This window comes from Macroventuria anomochaeta (genome assembly GCF_010093625.1).
Source record: "Macroventuria anomochaeta strain CBS 525.71 unplaced genomic scaffold BU25scaffold_11, whole genome shotgun sequence".
Taxonomy (NCBI): domain Eukaryota; kingdom Fungi; phylum Ascomycota; class Dothideomycetes; order Pleosporales; family Didymellaceae; genus Macroventuria; species Macroventuria anomochaeta.
In genome coordinates this window covers 580,864-603,135 of record NW_022985372.1, presented here as the reverse complement: position 1 = coordinate 603,135, position 22,272 = coordinate 580,864, and the positions used below count along the sequence as shown (strand labels likewise).

Here is a 22,272-nt window from a genome sequence, read left to right as displayed (position 1 = left end):
CAGTTGTGTGCATCGGAGTAGGGGTTGTAGAACGAGAGCCTGCTGCTTCTGTGTTGGAGGCACGCAGCGATGATGCAACTCTTCCAGCATTCAGATTGGTAGTTGTTCGTCCTGCTTGCTCAATGTCTCCTGCTTCTCTTGCCAGCGACCCTCGCGACGCGGGGCGCGAGACAACCTTTTGTGGTATGCTCATCGTTCCCTTCTTTCATTCCACAGGTTCGGCCCGTTTCTTCCCCACAACACTTCTCAATTTCGACGATTCGCAACAGCCGATAGACCCAGTTCTCGCCCAGTTGCTCCTGCACAATGCGACTGAGACAACGACAGGTCAATGCAATGGAGACTTCGGTGGAATGAGCGTTGAGGTGGCGCATGCAGTGTTCGAGTTGTCCCATGGAGGCGCTCGTTGTTGAAAAGCTTGGACGGGGTGTGCGACCGGGGTACTACTGTTACATCGGAAGGGAGCGATAGCCTTGGTACCTCTGGCGGCCCGCGGGTTTGCGTGTTCGAGCGCGCGAAGGGGGAATTATTCCATGTGAATTTGAAGTAGCGAGCGAGGTGAATGTAGAACCAGGGCAGCGAACACTGCACTTTTGTTGGGTCATTATCCAAGGAGGACGAGAGTATAGCTCGTGTTGATAGTGAACCCCGATCAACGGGTAAACGTGCTTCGGACCAGCCAATCAGCGACCCCCTGACTTTCACAAGAGAGTACACTGCAGCCGCATCGAGCGTAGTTAAAATGAGCCCAAGCTCGCCTATGCTGATGCAGCACAAGCTTGCTGAATGCATGCGTCTGTCCGAGGCTACCGTGCCGTACGTCTAGAAACGTCTGAGAACGATGAGGGAATTCTATCGTGGAAAACCGATATTGTCGCATCGACAATTTAATAGTGCATAGCGGGTGCCGAGCGACAGGACGCCGCCCTGTAGCTCATTGCTTTCTTGGTTTAAAGTTGCAGGTCAGACGCAAGAGGCGCCCGCCCAGGAGGCGTCCGCCGATCTACGATTGATGGAAACACCTGTCGAACTTCGCGCACAAACTCCCGCAATATGAAAAAGCGGCAATGCTCCAGAGGTCGCTTTCGGCTTGCGACCAGCCACAATGCTGCTGAGCTGACATGCGCGGTTGTTGAAATGATTGCACATGCCGATCAGATTTCGACTTCTTAGCCATGACAATCTCCTGGGTGTTCAATGTTCGTACAGACCGCTGTGATGGCAACCAGCTATCCCTGGTCAATCTGACCGACTCGGAATTTATGATTACGAGCATCGGCCAAACAGTATTTTAGCCTCAATTTATATTTTCGACCCTGTTCTTGCATGTCGCGTGCCTAGGCGCGCATGCCATTTTGTTCGGACCAGGAGGCTCAATGTGTTGAACAGCCTTGCATAGCCGCTGGGTTTGAGCGTTGACCATCGTTACGACGTTTGCTCTAATGGCGCCCGTTCTATGGTGAAGAGTATTGGTCCGTCTGTATCAACTTGTACCTTGTCAGCCTTGACGTGATTGCTTGTACTGACTTGACCGCCCATCTGTGTGAACCAATCTCTGACATCCCATTCCAGTCCGGCTGTGCTGATAGTTGCTGGGCCATAGACAGGAACAAGACCCAAATTCTCTGTAAAGAGCCCGCTGGACAAGAGGTTGTGAACAACCGTTCGTCTGCTCCTGAGAATAAGGGAGAGGCTGGACTCAGAAAAGAGCCATAAGCGCAAATTTGGATGCTTGGTCTCTTCTCTGATCATCTCATGCAAAAGTCCGAGACCTTGGTCCACTCGGCCTGCTAGAGTACCAAGAATCAACACATCTTTCTGTGATGCCGCATTGTCTCGCGCAGAGATCTTGGACATCGTCTTTCCGAAATCTGTGCTGTACTGGTCGCCATCTCGTAGTACCTCAACGCCATGGGACTCATAGTATGCGCGCACATCGTCGCGCAGCGAGTCGAGATCACCGTGGATGATACTTGGAAGCTGCATGGGTCTTAGTGACTTTGTCTAGGCGAAGCGAGGTTTGTTTTCTTACATATTGGTCTCTTTGTTTCTCGAGATCACCTTTGAACATGTCATGAAGCCTGTTTGCACCACCGTCGGCGCATATGTGATAGTTGGTATGTCCCCATAGCCGGGAGAATGTAGCAAAGTCGGTGATGGGCTGGTTCAGGATAAGCAGATCGGGCGGGTTTGCTGATTTTTCAGGATGATCGTTCTCAGCCAGAAAGATGGTAGGATCCAACTCGCACAACTCAGGTGTACCCATGCTTCCAAAACAAACGAAACGCCGTCTATGGGTGTCCTGATCCAAAAAGGTAACGCAAAAGAGGAAGGAGAGTATGATGCGCACGCACATGGGATGGAAGGCACTGACGCAATTAGGCGAAACGCGCTAAAGAGGCGCGAAGCACGAGACCAACTTCAACCTTCACTCACTCACTTTCCAGCATCATTAAGTGCTCTACTAATGCTTTGAAGATGCTTTCTCATCATTAGCCTGCCTTTGAGTGGTGTTGTACTCGTGTAGCGCACATATGCCATGTCGACGTGCGTTCGGACACCCAGTCCACGCGGTCCCCGAAAATCAAACCCGAGTCCCGTTCGAGAACGACCAAGTGGCTTCGAGGCAGTGCTGCTTGCTCTGAAGAGTTTGTCTTTGCTCTCCACTATGCTGCCCTGCTCTCGCCATCTTTTGCTGCACCCTTGTGCCTGCAAGGATCCAGGCAAAAAGCCTCACCTTATGGTAAACCTCCATGCACACAAGCCAAGGGCTAGCCGTGGCGATATTTTCAAGTCTCAAAAAGAGACGTGTGATTCTGTGCTATACACTGTTGAGACATCGATTCAACGATCATATTCAGACCAACTGATTGCGTCGAGCCTTGAGATTGCCATCAACCACAATCATGCCGGCTTATCACTGTTGATGTACTCTCAGGGCTTCAACCAGAGAACCGTACGCCAAAGAGCGCGTGCGCCTTGTCGAGTTCAGTCGATTGAAGCTACGTGCCGCTCGTGCACCAGGCTTCGACACGTGGCTCAGCGCCAGGTCTGAGAGACTGGTGAGCCCATAAAAAGCTTCCATCACCGATGTCCGCGTTTCAGATAGTAAGGTGAGGACACCGCGAAGTTCTGTTAATCTGGTCAAGACTGTTCGTGAGCAAGGCACTGGCGAGAACAATCAGCTCTCGGTCAGGCAGGGCTCATCCGGACTTGACCTTTCCCCTGCATAATACCCGATCTTCCGAGTTGATTCCAGCCCATGAGTAGGCCCTAGAGCCACGAACATCTAAACGACCCACTCCAAATGAGTGATAGCATTCGCAGCTGAGAATTTGTCTCCAGCAACAGCGTTGATGGCCGATGTCGACGCCCACTTTGCGAGTCGAGGGTACAGATCATGAGCTGCAGGGGTACCCCAGTCATCGCTTCCAAAAACAGATTAGAGTCAGTGGAATCCACATAAACACCACAAACCGTTGTCACTGCTTTCCCTTTCACTCGACCGCCGATACGATATGCCTGGACTCAATGGCTGCAGCTCACATATCGACCGAAATTATACTTTGATTCCAAATACTGACTGTTCTCCTCAGTATAGGTCATAATTGCAAGGTCCTCGGTAAAATGGCCGCGACACAGTCTCGCTACGGACATCTACATTTGATGCATGTAACCGATCGCGCACTGGCTTCTCTCAAGTTTGAGCCTCAACGCCATGCATCAACGCCGGCTCCCCACTGTGAATAAGCTTCGATCGTCATCGATGCTTGCACGGTACCTGTGAGCATGCAGGACACACCCCTGTCGGTCCGGACTCTTGAAACTTGCACAGCTACCTCGAAATGCGTCGAACATGGCAGTTGTACTCAGTCAGTTCGGGCTTCTGTTCATTTCAGGCACGTTTGAATGCCCTGAGCTAGGTTACAGACTGCCTTGACAACGCCACAACCACGATAGTATGGTCGGTCCAGAGTATCGTTTACTTGCTTACCGAACAGGCTATGCATACTCTGTCGCCAGTGGAGCCTAGCACCAGGTTGACTCCTGCACTGGGCGGCCATCTCGTTGACCATGCAGTATGCGCCAAGCCCGATCTCAACTCAAGTGAAATGTATATCACGCTTCATTCCCGGAGTCTTGCAGCGGCCTGCATACGATACAGATCAACTACACTCATTCAGTGCTCTACTATCCACTTCCAAGACACACGGGAACGGGTTTCTTACGTCACCATTCACTCTGGCTGATACTCATTTTTGTCGAAACCACACTCTTTCGCGATGGATCTAACAACAAAGATGAAGCCAGTATCCTCAAACACGACACCAAACCCCTCTTACCCAGCAGGATCAGCATCCACGACCCCCAATCCGTACGCAAGAGATCCATCAAGACGAGCAATTGCATGTGTCGCTTGCGCAAAAGCAAAGACAAGATGTGATAAAGCTGTAAGCTGTCTGAACGTCTTGGCAGAGCGTTCTCATACTAACCACCTAGTAGCTACCATCATGCTCCCGCTGCATAACCAAAGGCATAAAATGCGATCCTCGCTCCACACGCCGCACATCAGACAACAACTACCGCACACTTTCCACCAAGAAACCCTTTGTAACACCAAAGCGCTTCCCAACGCCCGGTATCCTACCCTCTTCAACCATTTCCCCTTCGCCTCGGAGCATTTCCTCGACAAGACCGCGGAGTATCATGCGCGCGCCTTCACACATCGACTTCCGTACCGCAGTCAAGATGAGCCAACAAGCAGCTATCATTTCCGGGATTTCCAAACTCACACCTCTGCCAACGTATCAGCCTCAGATCGTGGACGATTGCTACTCGTACACACCCAGTCCAGAGCCAGACCTCCGCTTCACCCCAGAGATCGAGCAAGATGGCTTCCCATTCTCTCGCGGTGCAACGCCGCAGACGCCTGCTGAGCCATTCGGCTACAGTGACCCACTTCCCCTTGTCGAAAATATGGATTATCTGGACTGCCAGCCATGGTCCAGTGATGGACTGGTGCCCGTTGGGTTGGGGTTCGCGGATATGGAGATGTTGCTGCCGGACGACAACTGGATGACGCCTGAACCTGAAGAGATGGCGCAGGCGAACATGTTCGCGCAGAACGTCGAGATGCAGGGCACTTTTGACGCCTTGCTAGGTACAATGCCCGAGGACTGGTCAAACTTCCAGATACCGCCACAAGACGACGTAGTTCCAGATGCAAAGGCCGTCGACAGCGCCCTCGACTCTGGTATCGTCATGCAGGGCGAGTGGACTCAGCACTCAAAACAAAATATGTATGTCGATACGGCGAATATGATTACGTCGACGCCGTATATACCAAAGATGCAGGCGATACCGGGTAGTGCGCCGGTGTGGGAGGATGTGTTTATGCTGAGTCCGATACCATACTAAATAGAAAGAGCGTTGTCTTGCACAAACATTGGCGCCTTGAATCAGGAAGCGTTGGAGGTAGTCTGTATCTTGATACCCAATCGATGAAAATCCCAACCAGCTGTATGCCCTAGATTCAAAGTTGATGTATCACTATACAAAGCTCAGCGATTATCTCACCAAAAATTCAGGAAGGACGAGCCTCTAGCGGCAAGTCTAATGCTACAAATTAACAATCGGAGAAGTATCGCCAGTGCCGCTCCGCTTAAAGCTCCTGTCTTCGTATAATTCACCGTCTCTCCGACTGCAGTTGAACCTCCTACAAGGCCAGCCAAGAAGAATGAAAGGAAGCTACCTGTGCCGGCTCGATGAGGAAGTCGACCACTGATGTAGGCAATCCACTTTCATGGTAAGACCTCCAAATACGCCGCTACTCCAAGCCAGAATAGCAGGCTCAAGACGACGGTTAGTAGAACCGGTAGCACGTGAACCGTGGCTGGCGTCTTGTAAACCTCGAGCAACATCGCAAGGTCGGTGGTGCGGTCGTGCGATGCAAGGCTGGTTCCATTCTTGATCAGACTATGCGTAGAATGCCTCAAACCAAAGACCTTCGGCGGCGACGACAGGCCAGTGTCGATCGCAGTCTCTCAACTTTCGACAAGTTCTGTGTCCACTATGGCCTCCTAAACCTACATGTCAGAATCGATGTAGAACCGCAGGACGCGTGCACGCATACGCGCGCTTCGCGGCAGAGCATCCAAAAGTCCTTCGTACTTGTCCATAGCGAATGAATTGCGCTAGCCGGAATGGATGAAGGTTTTGGAGACTGGATGTAGTTGAGGTGCTTGCGGTCGACCAGGTGAGTGTTGTCAATGTTGGTGTTGCTGTCAGGCTGGTTGTAGATCCTGTTGATAACGGCGGGGTAGTAGGCTGAGCTGGAGCAGAAGCTGTTGAGGTTGCTGGGAGGACCTCGAGCTGTATAGATGAAGTAGCAGTGGTGTTCGAAGACATCGCTCTGCCTACAGAAAATCACTCCACATGGGTTTCAACGGGACGCTGGAATTGTGCTCTCTGCGGACGAGGTGGGCAGTGCTGATGGAGGCAGCAAATCAACAAGGCTGAGGTCTCACGCAGCCACAGACCGGGGTTGCTCATGACCAGAGCACGTCCACCTCGCTAATTCGTTTGTCATCCGGGCTGACGAATAAATCATTATGCATTATATACTACATCGTATACATGACCCACAACAGACAGATGTAACGCCATTTCGCTATGCAGCAACTCTACTCATGTTTGCCCTTGCCCTTCCCACCCTTCTTATCGCACACCTTATGGAAATCTTCGTGCTTCTTTGCTCCTTTCCCAATCAGCTTCCGGAAGTCCTTGAACCGACAGCTCGCACCCGGTCCATCCTGGCAGTCAGGAATCGGTCTTGGTGCGGTATTGGCAATGAAGCGGATGAAATCGCCAGGCCCATCACCATCGCCAGCGCCGCGCTCGCAGGTCATCATCTCCATACCGACATGACCGAGGAAGGGAATCAGATCAGCCATGCGCCAGGCTCGTGTCCACTGTGGTAGTGTTGTTAGAGTGTAGATTGGGCTCATATGTGAAAGAAGACTTACGTTGATGTGGTCGGTAGGGAACTCCTCAGCTGCGCCAGACGAGGAGTTGAACAAGCCAAGAGCGGTGGCAATGAAAGGAGGAACCTCGCGATGCGTGAATCCAAGGAAGAAACGCTGGTCTTCAGGCCAAGCACCACCAGGGTGATTACGCTTCTGGATGTTTCGAAAAAGCTCGGATTGTGTCTGCAACCAAGGGAAGCCAAGGTAGGGAGACAGAGGATTCATAGGGCCGACCATATAGGCGTACTTCAAGTCCCATGAGTACTCGTATGCCATCCACTCAGCATCGGTGAAGACGGCGCAGATTTCAGAGCGCTTGCCAGTGATGGCGCTCTCGTAACCGCAGAGCTGCTGGAGACCGACGACATCGAAGGGAGACAACTCGAAAGGCATGAACGGCCTGAGGCGCTTTGCAACGCTCTTGCCGTAGTGGTCAATGAATTTGTCCTGCTCCTTTGTACCGGGCGCCTTGGAGAAATTCTCGCACGACTTGTGGGGAATGAGAGACTCCATTGAACCATTGGCATTGGTGGTGACGCGGACGATGTCGATGGTGTCGTTGTGAGGGAAGGCTGTGATGAGGTTCTTCGCCGTGTCATATGTGCGCGACTTCTTGTCGGCGAGGATACGCTGAGTCTTAGGAATGAGGTGCGGGTAGCGCTCGAGCAGATGCTTGCCAACGTTTGCAGCATCCACAGCGCCGGAAGGCGTCAGGTCTTCGAGCTTGTCCTCGAGAATGGGCGACTGCCATTTCGCCATGAAGGCCAATGGCCCTGACCACTGACCATCGCGATGCTTCTCAAGCTTCCAGAGGAAGGGCTTGATGAATTCTTCGTACTCTGCGTCGTTGGCGTAGATGGCGCCGTGACGGATGATGTAGGACGCGGCGGTGATGTTGCAGCCTGAGGGTGCGGTGTGCTCGAGACCGAAGCCGACAGCATCGAAGTACGGCGAGATACCGGGCAGATGCAGAAGCGGGTCGAATTGGTAGCCCTGAGAGTGATCAAGAGGCTGGATAGGGACCTGCTGCTGGGAGTTGAGGTATGTTGGGATTGCCAGCGCCGGAGTGGCCAGCAAAAGAGCCTTCGAAAACATGCTGAAGAAGGAAGTACTGTTGGCGATTTCTTTTTTGAATCTGGGTACTTTCATGACGTCAATTGCCTGTTCCTGGCTGGAACGCGTCGAGGCGTCGAGCTAACGACGGAATGACCCACAAGCCCGTCATGCCAGCCGCTTGTGCGACACTCGAATCGAGGTGCTGTTCGCCCATCGATTTCATCAGCAGTTTTGTTAGTGGTGAGTCTAGGTTGCCAACCGCCTTCTCGACTTTTGAGTTGGCGCTAAATTAGCGTCCTTCCCCTGCGTTCACCTGTGAGAGCGCGCATTGTTAGGCTGCAGGAACAACGCTACGCAAGGCTTTCTTATCACTGACTGATGTGGAAGTGCACGGAGCCAATTATACTGTATAACAGACGCTGTCTACGAGAGGTGCTGCGTTCTCCAGTTGTCAAAGACGCATAACAAGTCACAGCACGAATGCACGCGAAGGCACTTAGGATGATCAAAATCAGAACCCCTCTTGACTCTTGCACCGTATTGGTAACCCCCTGTTTTAACCCATCCCATGCAAAAGCAATCAGAATTGGCTCAAACCAAATGCAATATGTAACAGTATCAACGCCTTCACCGGCCACCGGTGCCCTTGCCTATAGAATGAACGCACTTGCTTCCTTGAGCTGAATTAAATAGTAATGATAGTTGAGACACATACCCCTTGCGAAGGGGCCTCCTGCAGAGGAGGCTGAACAGAGTCGTGAAGCGTGGACAGGCCGTCACCGCGTCGCTAGGAGGACAATGCTGGACTGCACGACTAATGCAGTTGCCCATTGAGGAGCAGTTGTTCGACGGCTTCGCCGATGTAAGCCTTCTTGAGTGTGAGGTCGCACCCGAAGCTGGCGAGAAAGTTAGTAACTGTGATGTGATAACGGTAGTTGTGGGGAACTTACATTTGCTCGAGCTGCTGCTTGACAGACTTCTTGGTGACTGTCATCAAGTCCGAGTTGGCGAGGATGACCTTGATCTGGTTCAGGATCTCGTCATCGCTTGGTAGGTGCGCCATCTCCATGCTGTCACCTCCATAGCCGCTAGGAGCCAGGCTCATACGCGAGTGGTTGCCGTAGCGAGGGACATCGAGGTGAGACATGGGCCGGGACGGCGGCATGCCACCATACTCTGAACCGACGACAGAGCCAGCGCCGAACGGCCGCTTGGTGGCGTATGTGTAGCCCGAGACAACCGACTGGTCATCCCTGATGGTGTGCTGCTCCCACATCTCGGCCTGGTACTCCTCCCACCTCTTCTTGGGGATGCTGGCAGGGTCGAACTTGCCCTCATCCGAGACTACGACCTTCTGACCCTTCTCACCAGTGACAACACGAGTGTTACCCCAGGAGAAATCATCCATGTGCCAGAAAGCGTACAGCGGAAGGCCAAAGGAAAAGACGGGAGTGGCGACGATGTAGATCAACATCCAACCAATCATCTCCCACTTGCGACGGACAATGAAGATGATAGCTTGCAGACCATAGATAGCTCCCAAGAGAATAAAGGCGGTCATGGGAACGATATCAGGGGTCCAGACCAGAGAGTAGATGAGGTAACCAATGTAAACGACAATGACCGGCTGTACGACAGTCGAGATCAAATCCAGGAAGACGATGAAGCGCATACTGAAGCAGCAGAAACCACAAAGCTGCTGGAGAGGAATGAGCTCGACCAGGTTGTGCACTGTAGAGTTGATCCAGCGACGACGTTGAGACATGAAGACGGACCAGCTGTCAGGCGCCACAGTCCAAGCATGTGCTCGCATGGTGTACTTGGTCTTGTACTTGGAGTGGAACTTGAGCAGCAGAGTCGTGAGATAACGATCTTCACCGAGATGCAGCAAGTTCTTCGTGTGCAGCGTGTCGACACGGATCTCTTGGTAAGCTTCGACGACCTCCTTGCTGACAAAGAGTGGCTTGCCAGTCTCGGCAGCGCGGATGCGGTACATGGTGAAACAACCGGGGAGACAGGTGACGGAACCGAACAAACTCTCAAAAGCCTTGGTTAGGTTGTGAGAGATGAAGTATTCGTAGACCTGCATCATGGTGGTGAATGAAGATTTGGCGTTGGACAAAGCAGTCTCACCGCAAATGGCGATGAGGCGGGTGTCGTTGAGGAAGGCTGCGACGAATCGAGTGGCTGCGTCAGGAGCGACGGAGGTATCGGCATCAATCTGAAGCAGGAACTCGTAGAAGGTTGGGTTCACACCGATGATGTTCCTGATCTGATGATGCATCTCGAGCTCGAGAGGGCTCATGGGCAGGTTGTAGTGAACGCGGTTCAAGAACCTCATGAGGACGATTTGCGAGTCACGCTTTCCACGGTTACCAGGCTTGGAAACCTCGGAGGGCTTGCCAACCTTGACGACGACTAAGAAAGGTACGATGTGACCTTGTACCTCGTAGAGACCTGAGTAACATTTGCCCATGTTGTGTTGCTTCATGCCCTCTCCCAAACTCTCAAAGCTGAGCGGGTCGGGATCCGTAGCCTCAGGTACGCCAAGAATGTCGAGAACGATGCGTGGAGTGGGCTTGTCGTTACCTTGACCGATAATCATACCGTCGCAAATGATGACGAGGAGTTTGCGCTTGTCATCGTACTTCATCCGGGCAGCAGAGTCAATAGCACGACGAAGGGACTCTTCATCCTCAGTATAAGCCGGAACCGTGGCGATGATGAACTTGTCGATATTCTCCGGCATTGTCTTGCCACCGAACTGGAGCGCGGCAAAGAACTTGAAACCGATGACACTAACCAAGAGGATAGAAATTGCAAGAAGGAAGTACTTGGCGAATAGACACTTTGCGGAGCTTCTGGTGTCGAGATCACCGACGTAAAACAGGTTGTCGAGACAGACCTTCATGTTGTTCTTCTTGGTTACGTCCAGGTTGAGGTTGTCCCAGTACTTGCTGATATCCTTGCCAGCTTGGACACGGAATATGTCGGTGACACTGTCTTCCATGAAATTGACGTCCGGTGTCTCCGATGCCGCCTCCTCAGTAGGGGGATAGAGTACGCTACGGCCTCCAGGTAGGTATGTCGTTAAGTCATACACCTTGTTGTTCATGTAGGCGATCGCGTTCCCCTTGGAAGCCAGAGTCTTCAAGTAGGTAGGGCTGTAACCGACACGCCCTTTCATGTAGTTTGCCTTCATGAAGACCTGCTGTTCATACCACCAATCCGGACGAGAGTCGTTGGTGAACCAACGGAAGTCATGGTATTTGGCGTTCTGATCCGTAGTACTGATGAGGTTGTTTGCCGTCTCGGAATAATTCGAGTTCCTGTAGTTGAGTTGAACACCTGGATGAATACTACCATCCTTGCCAGCGCATAGTGCTGAAACTTGGACAGGGAACAAGTTGGTCGCATCCGTTCCTGCATACTTCTCCAGACTCTTTGATGGAACGATGCTGGGGTAGTGGGCAGGGATGAAGTCGTCAAGATTGTAGACGATACCGCGGATACCAACGTATGAAGCAGCGCCGTCCTCACCGTTATAAGATGTCAGTTCGGCGGTGGAGTACACATGCTGAGTAGGACAAATCAACATCGGGAACCCGATCATGAGGAAGATGACGGACAAGCAACTGAGCCAAATGAGCATATTGATGGCGAGCTTCTCGCGCCAAGCCATTCGCACGTCTTTGCGTGGTATCCGCCCAATGACACGAATGAGGAAGTCGGGAATGAACCAGGTGAGAGCATATACCATGAAGACCCATCGCTTACGGCTTCCGGAGATAGGGACGACATCAACTTCCTCCATCTTGTCGTTGGCAGCCTTTTCGTCGATGACGTTGTGCTGCTCCAGGCCATGGAACATGTCACCAGTGACACCAGAGGGAGCCTCAGAACGGGCGTCGACGTCTCTGCTACCGAAGTAGTTTCCACCCTTGTCGTTGTAATATTCGCCGCCTCCAGGGGTCGAAAGAAGGCCAGCGCGGGAGTCACCGAAGGATCGGCCTGCTTCAGGAGTCAAAAGATTGTCGTCTGAGCCAGTGAAACCGCGGGCGGTAGGTGGCAGATCTGCGATATTGGCAATCTCGAGCCAGCACCTCTCGCTTAGGAAGACACCAGTGGTACCGACGCGAACCTCGTTCTCCCGCCAGGGCCTGCTGTCCAAGACCATCTCGACCTTCTCCTTCTCACTGCCAACAATAGCCATGTCTGTCTGCGCGTGGCCCAAGAACTCAGCGAAAGGCATGAAAATGCTGTAATCAGCGACACGCAGCCGTTGACTGAGTTCTGGGATGCTGTACGCTTGTAGCTGTTGACGAACACATCTGCTGTCGAACTGATTGGCGATGCGGCGATCGTTTGGCTTCAGGCAGAATACAAAGTAAGGGTTGGCTTTGCGCAGTTGGTTTTCAATGGTCTTCAGCGAACTGACAAATTGGCCAGCGGCTCCGGTTTGTTTCGATTTCGATGAAGAATCGCCGTTCTTCCTTGAGCCCGAAACGTTGCTTTCAGTGTCGCTCAAGACTTCCTCGTCGAAGACGTTCAGCTGACGGCCAAATCTCCCCGTCTTATCAGCCTTGCGACGAGCCACGCTCGGCATGCGCGTAGGCTTGGAGCTGACTGAGGCCTGAACGATGGCGGACTTTTCCTTTGGGTGGGAGATCTTCTGAAGCACATCCTGTCCAAACAAATTCTGAACGAATGGTTGTTGCGAAGATTGCAGCAACTGCATCATGTTACCGGAAATAGTGTCTGCGTTCTCTTCCATGAGGCCCTCCACACTGTAGTCGACGTCACCGGCGTAGTGACGAACAGTGAAAGAGGGGGAAGTGTTGGGTGTGGGGAAGTTGCTGCCAGGTTGGACGACTGTTAAGCTGCCTGGGAGGATAGACTGGTTCTTTCCGTCAAATCGCTTGCGAATAGCCTCGAGGAACTGCATGTCGGTCTTGCCGCGACGCATCTGGTCGTCGAGAATGCTCAAAAGACCATTTCCTGACTTGAGGAGACCAGTCTTGGCCTCAGAACTGTCGTAAAACTGTAGCGGAGGCAGGCTGATCTCTTCCGCCTCCATCTCCTGGATCTGACGCTGGAAGAAGCTTTCTTGGCAGAAAGTCATGAGCGACTCATTCGCAGCGTTGTTGAGCAATTGGTCCAAGGAAGATCCGGTTCCAGATGAGATGGCAAATCCAGGGAAATCCACCAGGTTAACTGTGTTGGTGAGTTGACCGTTCGAGCTGGAGATCCTAGAGTTGCTCTGTTCGATGACGTATGTGACAAGCAGAGAGTAAAGCGAGCGAGCAAGCTCATCGGCGTTCGCACGGGCACCCTTGGGGTCCAGCATGACCGTGACTCGCTCTCGATACAGCGTCTTGGACTTGTATCGCAAACTTTCCTCAAGGTCACTGATTGTTACGCCCAAGAATTGGGCAATTGGGACCAGGCATTCCTTATTCTTCACGACCGTGATGGTCTCGCCACCCTCGTGCGAGTAACCGCCACTATCATCGGCAGAAGGAGTGGTCGACTGACCAGTCTCAAACTCGAGCTGGCCAATATGCAGGATGGTTGCTATGATCTCGCAGATGCCGGCAATGCTGTCCTTGCCGAATTCGAGTTTGCGTAATGCGGTCTTGAACTCCTGGAAACCGGCCGCATCATCAATGCCAACCTTCAGCTGCGTTGGGTGACCAAGGTATCGCCACCTCTTGTTCGCGCCGAGCGATGTGCGGGTGCCTGCGGCGTCGTTGCCGGCATTGTCGAGATACAGGTGCTTCTTCTCAGCAGGGCTGGTGCCGGAGAGAAGGTAGTAAAGCACGTGGTAATTGCGTTCTCCAGTCGGGACGGAGGCGAGTCTGCTTCGCTCGAGTCGGTGGACGAGGTACTGTGCACCGAGCAGGGTTGCGTGGTTGGAGGTCGAGGTGTTGTACTGGAGCTCGAGCATGAGTCCGGACTTGGAGGCGGAGGGCGTAGTGAGCGACTTGGTCGTTGTGAAGGCCTCGAAGACGAAGTTGGTACACTCGATCTTCTTCGACAGTGGTGTGGCAGAGTACGAGAGGAACTGTCTCAGCATGTGTCCGCGAATTGTTGTCTTTCCAGCACCAGTCTCGCCCCTATGTTGTGTTAGCACATCCAATCTGCAGCGAGTGTTAGTGGTGCAGCAACTAACAGAAAAACAATAGCCTGGTCCTCTGATCGCTGTCCCAAGCGCATGTATGCCCTCCCCGCGAGGTCCTTGGCGGCCTGCACAGCGCTGCCATCCTCGCCACCGTCAACCCCTCGGCTGGGGTCTGTGTATGTGTTGAGAGAGATGATGGCATGCGAGGAGAGAGTCGCCGTGGGCATGTGTGCATGGAAGCGGCTAGCGAGCGCGGAGGTCAGGCCTGTGTCAGTCTGCTGGTGCTGGGGCAGCAGCGCCAGCGACGGCTGCTGGAGCGGATTGGCAGCCATTGTCAATGGACGCGTCCGCGTGGGACTGTGGAGCGAGTGGAGGTCTCAAGCCAGAAGCAACCGTGTGCCGTGTGGCAGTTGACGTTGGCACTTTGCGCGGATGGAGTCCTGCTGGGTGTTGAGGCGGCGGTATGTAGTCGCGCTCTGGTATAAAACCGAGATTATGTACAGCTGGAATGCAGCAGGCTCAGCAGGGATGCAACACGCTCGGTGCGAGTTGCTGTACCGTGCAAGTGAATACAATTATTATCAGCGAATGTGGTGAATTGTCCTAAAATGAAGGAAAATGCTGGAAAACACAGCTGGAGGGCCGTTGGCAGCAGCAAAGGGGTTGGAATAGCCGTCTGCTCAAAATGATGGGGCTGCTGGGATTCTAGCTCGCCTTCTCGCAGCCTTTGCCCGCCGCCGCCTGTTGGTCTGTGTTGACTGGGAGACTTGTGCGGACGTAATCTATCTATTTTTGCAGCCCCTTTATGCAGACCCCCCCTATTGCCGCTCCGAATATACTTCCCAGCTCCACCTTGGGTCCTTCACCCTGCTGACTGATAAGCATTGGGGGCACGCAGCAGTTGCTGGCCGCTGGCGGGAGCAACCTCAGCCTGTGGCCGAGGGGCCCACAACACAACGACACTGCAGAACCTTGCAACGAGCGCTGCATGGCAAGGTGACTCGACAGCACCGTCTTCCGACTGTTGTTCCCTCTGTGTCTCCAAAAAGTCGTCCTCTCCCAAAGGCTGCGGGCATCGACCCCAACCCGCCTTTGCACCACAGCCAGCGGTCTACCCTACCAGTCCACCACCCTGGCTGGGGAGGGGGAGCGATCAACGCTGAACTCTTTCATGCGCGCTAGATGCGTATCGATTGCGCGTTCTCCCCTCTGCCGAGACCATCAACACAAGCATCAGGAGCATCACCAATGGCGACTGCAGAACATCGGCAGGCCCTCTGGGTGACTGTGTCCTGGGTGATGGTCGTCGTCGACGTCCTGATCAGCAGCTCGCACTGCTCGTGTGAGCATGAGAAAAGGAATCTCGAGACGCAGAGGCTGAGCGCGCATGATTTCAGCATTTATTGGGTCAATACGGACGGAGCCATGGTGGAGAGCATCCCGTATCGAACGACAAGCATGAAACGGCGTTCCGAGGTAGCAACCACCGATCCTTGACGTCAGGTCTCTTGTCAACAAGGTGCCAAATTCCTGAAGCGTAAGTAGGCGGCGGTGGCCAAATATGCATTCGAAGAGGCAATTTAGATGACAAGATGAAGGGGAGGTCGGTGGACATTGTGATTTGCACTCTCATTAACGCAGCTTGCTTGTTCCGCAGCCCTCGGAAATCCCAGTGGGGACGATCGCTCACGCTTCCTGTCAACCGTGGGACGTCGGTCTTATCGATAGAAGACCTCAGAAGAAGAGCGCCAGAAACATGTCTCTCACCGTGCACATCCGTGACATTGCGTGAATGTTGAGAGGTCAGCAGCCTCCTCTAAGAGCCGCAGCCCGCCTAAACAATAAAACAAGCCAAAAATAGGGGGGCTTGTCCACACGCCACTCCGCTGCTCCAGCGCACGTATCGATCAATCCGACGAGGGTCTCAGCTCCTAGTGGCGACGAGGAAAAAGACCTGCCATCCATGTTCGGGAGCTTGGGAGTGGTTTTGGAGCATCGAGCTCTGCAGGGCCAGGGTTGTGAGTGCTTGTCAGGGAGCGCCTAAACAGGTCTAACGATACGGCGGCGCCATGCCTGAGTGGGATGAAGTGCAGGCCCCCGGCGCGCTGAGGAATGGAGAAAGTCGCCCTGAAGCCAACAAGCATCACCACTCTTCTGTATCTGCGTTCGACGAGTCTTGCCGTCGAGTGTGTGTGTGATTCTTCTTTCTTATTCACTATCGTTTAATACTACCCCTCGTTACGTTCAGTGAAGGCAGCGCGGCCTACCCCTACCCAACCGCGATAATTGAACGCCATCCCAGCCATCAAGGGCAAAGAGACAGAACTCAATCGCTACTGACACTCGCTACATCTATTCCACGGTCTGCGACGACCGCATACCCCCATCTTTGACCGTCTTTGCGATACCATCGTGCACGGAAGGAGGCGCCCAGCACCCAGCCGCACACCATGAGCTTCGTCAACAACTCGCGCATGTCGGTGTACTCGACTGCCTCGACGAATGCACCGCGTGCCGCCACCTCGGCCACGCAGGTGTCCACTACCACGTTGCTGAACACGCTCAATTCGGCATACAAGAGTGGCCAGCCATACAGTCTCGAGCCCAGCACAAGTCTGGTTGTCAACACGTGGGTCAATGCGAAGACGATGGAGAACGGCCGCATTGGTGGCACCGTCGACCTCGAGCTTGTCCGAAAGGCATATGAGCACGCTCGTCGACGAGTCGAGGACGGCACTGTCGTGTTGAGGTGAGTTCTACCTTGCCATTGCCACTGTGGTTTGCGTTTGCGTTTTGACTGACCCTTGTTCCAGCTCGCTCCACGAGTCCACCCCCTCGTTGTTCGCTCCCACTATCTCAGGGTTGCCAGTGTCCCTGCCCGACAGCTTCTATGTCGCGCTCGAGGCACTCAAGCCCTTCACACACTGCGTCACGCCACAGAATCCTTCTGCCCCACGCTACTCCGCCCTCGCCGCCGTCTTCACCATCGATGTTCTCGGCGAGTGCAGGGGGGCTGAGATCAAGCTCTCTACCGCTGGACTCGACACAACGCAAGGCCTCCTGCAGGTTCCCGCGCACACCGGCTACCGCGCATTCGATGTCTTCTACTATCTGAACTCGAGCTCAGCTAGCAAGCAGGAGCGCGACATCCTCGACATCCAGTCTCTCGACAAGTACTCGCTACTCAACCGCTCCGGCACCTACGATCCTCCCTCCTTCCTACCCGACGCCGACGATGCCGCAGCAGCCGAAGACTTCCGCGCAAACCTCAAGAACATTGGTATCAAGGGGCAAAAGCTGCGCGATGTGATCAGCTCTCTGACCGCGTTGCTAAAGCTGGGCAACACCTTGGACTACTTCCTTGACGAGAAGAAGCTGGATGCAGCATGCCAAGACTGCGGTTCGCTCCTCGACATCTCGCCGGACATGTTCAAGCAGCAGCTTGGCTCGAACGAGCGAGAAGCTGCTATTGGCGGTATCTATGAAGCCATCGTCGACTACGTTCTTACACAAGCCAACGCCACTATTAAGAACGACATCAGGAAGGCCCGCACTGGATTCTCCTCGACCGATAGCGATGCTAGCCCAGGCGTTATGACACCCGACTCGGAGGTTGACGGCATGGACCTGGTGAACATCACGATTGTCGAGATCCCAAGCCGTAGTATCGGCAAGGCCATTGCTCTGCGAACCGTTTTTGATGACACAGAGGGCATCAACGCGGAGATGAAGGCCGACGGCGTGCAGATGTCGCCTGCTGGCAACTCCGTGCTCGAGAGCATGAGGGATGCTGTCCAGAGCTGTGAGGCTGATCTCGGAATCGATGGTGCTGCGCTCCGCGAGCACGAGTCTGAGCTTGAGAGGCGTGAGGCCGTGCTTGACAAGATTGCAGTCGACGCTGAGGAGGGCAACTTCGTCAGGAAGCTTCTCTACCCCATACCGCAAAGTGGCATCGTACTGGGCAAGCACAACCGTCTCGACCTGCCCATGACTGTGGCCAGCAGCAGAGTCTGGTTCCAGTTGGCCATCCACCCCACTGATGTTGTTCCCAGCTCGGTCGCCCAAGATCTCAACTCTACGTGGCAGGCTGGTGTGGTCTCGCGCCAGCTCCGCGAGTGGCGCTTGGCAGAGTGGGCAAACCGCCGCAACCGTTACCTCGACTTCACCGCCGACTTCGACGTACACGAGTTCTACGAGCGTTACGCAGCTCTAGGCTGCATGGACGGGAAGGACGGCATCACGAACTGGACACTGCAGCGAGGTTGGAGCAATGGCGAAGTCGTCGTTGGCAACGAGCGCATCTGGATGAGGGAAGGCACATGGTGGGAGGCTGAGTCCCAGCTTGAGCAGCTGAACGGAAACCAGGGTATGAACGCAGGCATGTTGGGTGGTATGGTCGGAGCTGGCGGCCTCGAGAGCGGTTACCCTGCTCAGGCACCTCCTAGCATGGCCGGCAGCGGCTTCTTCCCACCTCTTCCGGAACAGCAGCCTCAGAACCCTTTCCAGAGCACGCCTAGCCTGGCACTGCCCGCAGACGCGAAGTCTGTGGCACCTACGACAGCCGCCGTGCCCACGACTGGAGCTGGTGACTATGGCCTCGGCTCCAAGGGTGATGAGAGTAAGGGCGTTACCTACTACGACGCTGAAACTGGTGGCAACTCCATGGTCACCGAGATGCCCATTACAGCGACTCGGCGCATTTGGATCGCCTTTGTGTGGGCAGTGACATGCTTCATACCCTCACCTCTTCTGAAGTGGGTTGGTCGTATGAAGCGACCAGATGTCCGTATGGCCTGGAGAGAGAAGTTCGTTCTTGTCTTCTTGATCCTCCTGCTCAACGGAGCCATTGTCTTCTACATCGTCGCCTTCGGCAAGCTTCTGTGTCCCAACAAGGACAAGGTCTGGAGCCGAACTGAAGTTTCCACTCATCAGGGTGAAGACGATTACTACGTCAGCCACCACGGTGTAGTGTACGACCTGTCGTCCTTCTGGAAGAAACAGCACAGCGACTCCAACACCGAGGCTTCTCGAACCAACATGATCGAATTTGCTGGTTATGACATGGACCCCTACATTATGCCGCCACTGTATCTTGCCTGCCCGAATTTGATTGAGGACTCCACGCGCAATGAACAGTTGTACCTGACATCTAACACCACCATCACCAACTCCTTGGGTGTTCACAAGTCTGGATCGCAGACCAACTTGGCTGACAGCGCCGCTTTGAAGAAGGAGGACTGGTACCCGAATGTCTTCCTGCCTGCGATCAAGGAATTTCGAAAGGGCGACCTTGTCTGGGATTCAAAGAAGATTAAGGACGAAGGCGAGGATGAGAATCACATGTGGTTCACATTCGGTGATGATGTTTACGACCTGACGGATTACTTCAAGACTCTTGACGTCAACAACGACGGCTCCGAGTACCAGTTCCTCGACTCCAAGTTCACTGACCTCGTCAAAAGCAATGCTGGAACCGATCTTAAGGAAGAATTCGAGAACAACCTGAACTCCACCGCCCAAGCCTACAACCTTCAGTGTCTGAAGAACGCCTTCTACGTTGGCAAGACCGACTTCCGAAAGAGTGCCAAGTGCCGAGTCAACGACTACATCCTGCTTGCGGTCACCATCGTACTCTGCTCCGTTATCGTCATCAAGTTCTTGGCCGCGTTACAGCTTGGATCGCGCAAGCGCCCAGCCAACCAGGACAAGTTCGTCATCTGCCACGTTCCTGCGTACACGGAAGGAGAGGAGCACATTCGAAAGGGCCTTGACTCACTGACTGCTCTCGCCTATGATAACAAGCGCAAGCTCATTTGCGTTGTTTGCGACGGAATGATCGTCGGAGGTGGTAATGATCGCCCTACACCCAAGATTGTGCTGGATATTCTCGGTGTCGATCCCAAGGTTGACCCTCCTGCTCTTCCGTTCTGGTCTGTCGGTGAAGGCAGTCAACAGCTCAACTACGGCAAGGTCTACTCCGGCCTCTACGAGTTTGAAGGCAACGTTGTTCCATACATCGTCGTTGTCAAAATGGGCAAGGAGTCTGAGCAGTCCAAGAGCAAGCCTGGTAACCGCGGTAAGCGTGATTCTCAGATCTTGCTCATGAGCTTCCTCAACCGTGTCCACCACCGCGCTCAGATGAATCCTCTCGAATTGGAGATGTTCCACCAGATCAACAACATCATCGGTGTGGATCCTGAGCTCTATGAATACATGCTCATGGTCGACGCCGATACTATGGTCAGGCCTGATGCTCTTAACCGCCTCGTAGCAAGCTGTGCCAACGACTCCAAGATCGCCGGTATCTGTGGTGAGACCAGTCTTGAAAACGAAGAGAAATCCTGGTGGACAATGATCCAGGTTTACGAGTACTACATCTCCCATCATCTTGCCAAGGCCTTCGAAAGCTTGTTCGGCAGTGTCACCTGTTTGCCTGGATGGTGAGTTCACTCCTGTTCGTACACAAGCTCAGCTAACAATCTCAGTTTCTGCATGTACCGTCTGCGAACAGCTGACAAGGGCAAGCCTCTCATCATCTCCGACAAGGTCATCAAGGACTACGCCGACTGTGTTGTCGATACTTTGCACAAGAAGAACCTGCTCTCGCTCGGTGAGGATCGTTACTTGACGACCTTGATGACGAAGCACTTCCCGACCATGTCGTACAAGTTCATTCCTGACGCCTACGCTCTTACGGCTGCCCCGGAGACATGGAGCATTCTGCTCTCGCAGAGACGTCGCTGGATCAACTCGACCATCCACAACCTGGCTGAACTTGTTTTCATCAAGGACCTCTGCGGCTTCTGTTGTTTCTCCATGCGTTTCGTCGTCTTCATCGATCTGTTTGGTACTCTCGCCCTCCCCTCGATCTGCGCCTACCTCGTCTACCTGATCTACATGGTTGCTTCCGGCACGGGTCAATTCCCGTTGATCTCGATTGTTATGCTTGCCGGTGTCTACGGTCTGCAGGCTCTAATCTTCATCATCAAGCGTCAGTGGCAACACATTGGATGGATGCTGATCTACCTTATGGCTTTCCCCATCTACTCGCTGGTTCTGCCTCTTTACTCCTTCTGGAAGCAAGACGACTTCTCGTGGGGTAACACCCGTGTCGTCATTGGCGAGAAGGGCCAGAAGAAGGCCGTGCTCACGGAAGACGAGGGCTTCGACCCGAAATCTATTCCAATGATGCGATGGGACGAGTACGCTGAGCGCAACGAGCTTCCTGGTCGCCGTGGCCTGCCTGGTCAGACCTCGGAGAAGGGCGGTTTCAGCGCTTACGAGGACGACACTTATGAGATGAACGACATGCAATCCGTCTACTCGTCGGTCAAGCCTGCGTCGACCATCATGTCCAACATGCACCACATCTCTCACATGCCACCTCAGTCGCCAGGCCCCTACCAGGGCATGCAGACGCGCCAGTCGACCTACTCAAACTTCTCGCGCTACCAGGACCACCCACCCCAGAACCCTCACCAGAGCCGCCTCATGTCTATGGGTGGTATGAGCGATCAGTACGATGCGTCACCCTACGGCAACCGTCCTAGCGTGGGTGGCTTCCAGAGCTCAGATAACCTCATGGCCTCCACACCGCCAATCCGCGGACGCAGCCCTCTTGGGTACGGTCAATCGCGCCCTGGCAGCACAGTCAACTTCCAGAACATGATGAACGGCCCCAGCGACCAGACTATCGTCGAAGTCGTTCGAACATGCCTGCGGGAGGGCGACCTCGACTCGATGACTAAGAAGCAGCTCGTCGCGCTCGCTGAGCAGAGGCTGCAGACACAACTGACTGGCGAGAGGAAGATCTTCCTCAATCAGACCATCGACACGGAGCTGTCCCTGATGGGTTAGAGCTCTACGTGACGCACGTTTATATTTGCATTTGTGGTGTTTTGTTTGTATATTTGACATGTCTCCTCAGCGGAACTACGATGTCTTTGCAGATAGTCGCTCCTTTCTCCGGCGCATGATATAGGGAAAACATTGGGGACCTGCAAGGGAATTTGCAAGGTCGGAGTCTGATTGCATTGGATTTGGCATCGATGGTACAGATAATGATGGAGA

General features: G+C 53.8%; 7 protein-coding genes across 7 annotated transcripts; 3 read left to right on the top strand and 4 right to left on the bottom strand.

Annotated features, from left to right (window-relative positions):
• Window positions 1–1,425: 1,425 nt before the first annotated feature.
• Window positions 1,426–2,266, bottom strand: BU25DRAFT_338305 (thiamine pyrophosphokinase; the record flags this gene model as incomplete). Its single annotated transcript, XM_033702718.1, has 2 exons — window positions 1,426–1,980; window positions 2,033–2,266. The coding sequence occupies 2 exons, from the start codon at window positions 2,264–2,266 to the stop codon at window positions 1,426–1,428; spliced, it is 789 nt and encodes a 262-aa protein (XP_033563300.1).
• Window positions 2,267–2,439: 173 nt separating this feature from the next.
• Window positions 2,440–3,228, top strand: BU25DRAFT_26935 (uncharacterized protein). Its single transcript, XM_033701807.1, has one exon. The coding sequence runs from the start codon at window positions 2,540–2,542 to the stop codon at window positions 3,053–3,055; it is 516 nt and encodes a 171-aa protein (XP_033563299.1). The 5' UTR covers window positions 2,440–2,539; the 3' UTR covers window positions 3,056–3,228.
• A 1,238-nt stretch (window positions 3,229–4,466) lies between these two features.
• Window positions 4,467–5,744, top strand: BU25DRAFT_26924 (uncharacterized protein). The gene has a single exon (XM_033701804.1). It carries the CDS (start codon window positions 4,708–4,710, stop codon window positions 5,416–5,418), a length of 711 nt encoding a protein of 236 aa, XP_033563298.1. The 5' UTR covers window positions 4,467–4,707; the 3' UTR covers window positions 5,419–5,744.
• A 288-nt stretch (window positions 5,745–6,032) lies between these two features.
• On the bottom strand, window positions 6,033–6,570 carry BU25DRAFT_26915 (uncharacterized protein). The gene has a single exon (XM_033701803.1). The coding sequence runs from the start codon at window positions 6,406–6,408 to the stop codon at window positions 6,094–6,096; it is 315 nt and encodes a 104-aa protein (XP_033563297.1). The 5' UTR covers window positions 6,409–6,570; the 3' UTR covers window positions 6,033–6,093.
• Window positions 6,571–6,683: 113 nt separating this feature from the next.
• BU25DRAFT_430411 (histidine acid phosphatase-like protein) lies at window positions 6,684–8,120 on the bottom strand (the record flags this gene model as incomplete). The annotated part of the gene is made up of 2 exons (XM_033708600.1): window positions 6,684–6,971; window positions 7,026–8,120. 2 exons carry the CDS (start codon window positions 8,118–8,120, stop codon window positions 6,684–6,686), a joined length of 1,383 nt encoding a protein of 460 aa, XP_033563296.1.
• A 414-nt stretch (window positions 8,121–8,534) lies between these two features.
• BU25DRAFT_26872 (glycosyltransferase family 2 protein) lies at window positions 8,535–14,959 on the bottom strand. Its single transcript, XM_033701799.1, has 3 exons — window positions 14,254–14,959; window positions 9,032–14,197; window positions 8,535–8,977 (listed from the first exon to the last, which is right to left on the bottom strand). The coding sequence occupies exons 1-3, from the start codon at window positions 14,532–14,534 to the stop codon at window positions 8,896–8,898; spliced, it is 5,529 nt and encodes a 1,842-aa protein (XP_033563295.1). The 5' UTR covers window positions 14,535–14,959; the 3' UTR covers window positions 8,535–8,895.
• A 1,395-nt stretch (window positions 14,960–16,354) lies between these two features.
• On the top strand, window positions 16,355–22,069 carry BU25DRAFT_26879 (glycosyltransferase family 2 protein). Its single transcript, XM_033701800.1, has 3 exons — window positions 16,355–16,951; window positions 17,016–20,642; window positions 20,688–22,069. Exons 1-3 carry the CDS (start codon window positions 16,653–16,655, stop codon window positions 22,057–22,059), a joined length of 5,298 nt encoding a protein of 1,765 aa, XP_033563294.1. The 5' UTR covers window positions 16,355–16,652; the 3' UTR covers window positions 22,060–22,069.
• Window positions 22,070–22,272: the final 203 nt, after the last annotated feature.

What these genes read in the sequence shown, in the direction of transcription:
- BU25DRAFT_26935 (XM_033701807.1), top strand. Translation starts at nt 2,540, where the DNA reads ATGTCGACGTGCGTTCGGACACCCAGTCCACGCGGTCCCCGAAAATCA.
- BU25DRAFT_26872 (XM_033701799.1), bottom strand. Translation starts at nt 14,534, where the DNA reads ATGGCTGCCAATCCGCTCCAGCAGCCGTCGCTGGCGCTGCTGCCCCAG. An exon ending in GACCAGGCTATTGTTTTTCT is followed by an intron (nt 14,198 to 14,253) that starts GTTAGTTGCTGC and finishes AACACAACATAG; the next exon opens with GGGCGAGACTGGTGCTGGAA. An exon ending in AAGCAGCAGCTCGAGCAAAT is followed by an intron (nt 8,978 to 9,031) that starts GTAAGTTCCCCA and finishes CTTTCTCGCCAG; the next exon opens with CTTCGGGTGCGACCTCACAC.
- BU25DRAFT_26915 (XM_033701803.1), bottom strand. Translation starts at nt 6,408, where the DNA reads ATGTCTTCGAACACCACTGCTACTTCATCTATACAGCTCGAGGTCCTC.
- BU25DRAFT_26879 (XM_033701800.1), top strand. Translation starts at nt 16,653, where the DNA reads ATGAGCTTCGTCAACAACTCGCGCATGTCGGTGTACTCGACTGCCTCG. An exon ending in GACGGCACTGTCGTGTTGAG is followed by an intron (nt 16,952 to 17,015) that starts GTGAGTTCTACC and finishes CCCTTGTTCCAG; the next exon opens with CTCGCTCCACGAGTCCACCC. An exon ending in GTCACCTGTTTGCCTGGATG is followed by an intron (nt 20,643 to 20,687) that starts GTGAGTTCACTC and finishes TAACAATCTCAG; the next exon opens with TTTCTGCATGTACCGTCTGC.
- BU25DRAFT_26924 (XM_033701804.1), top strand. Translation starts at nt 4,708, where the DNA reads ATGCGCGCGCCTTCACACATCGACTTCCGTACCGCAGTCAAGATGAGC.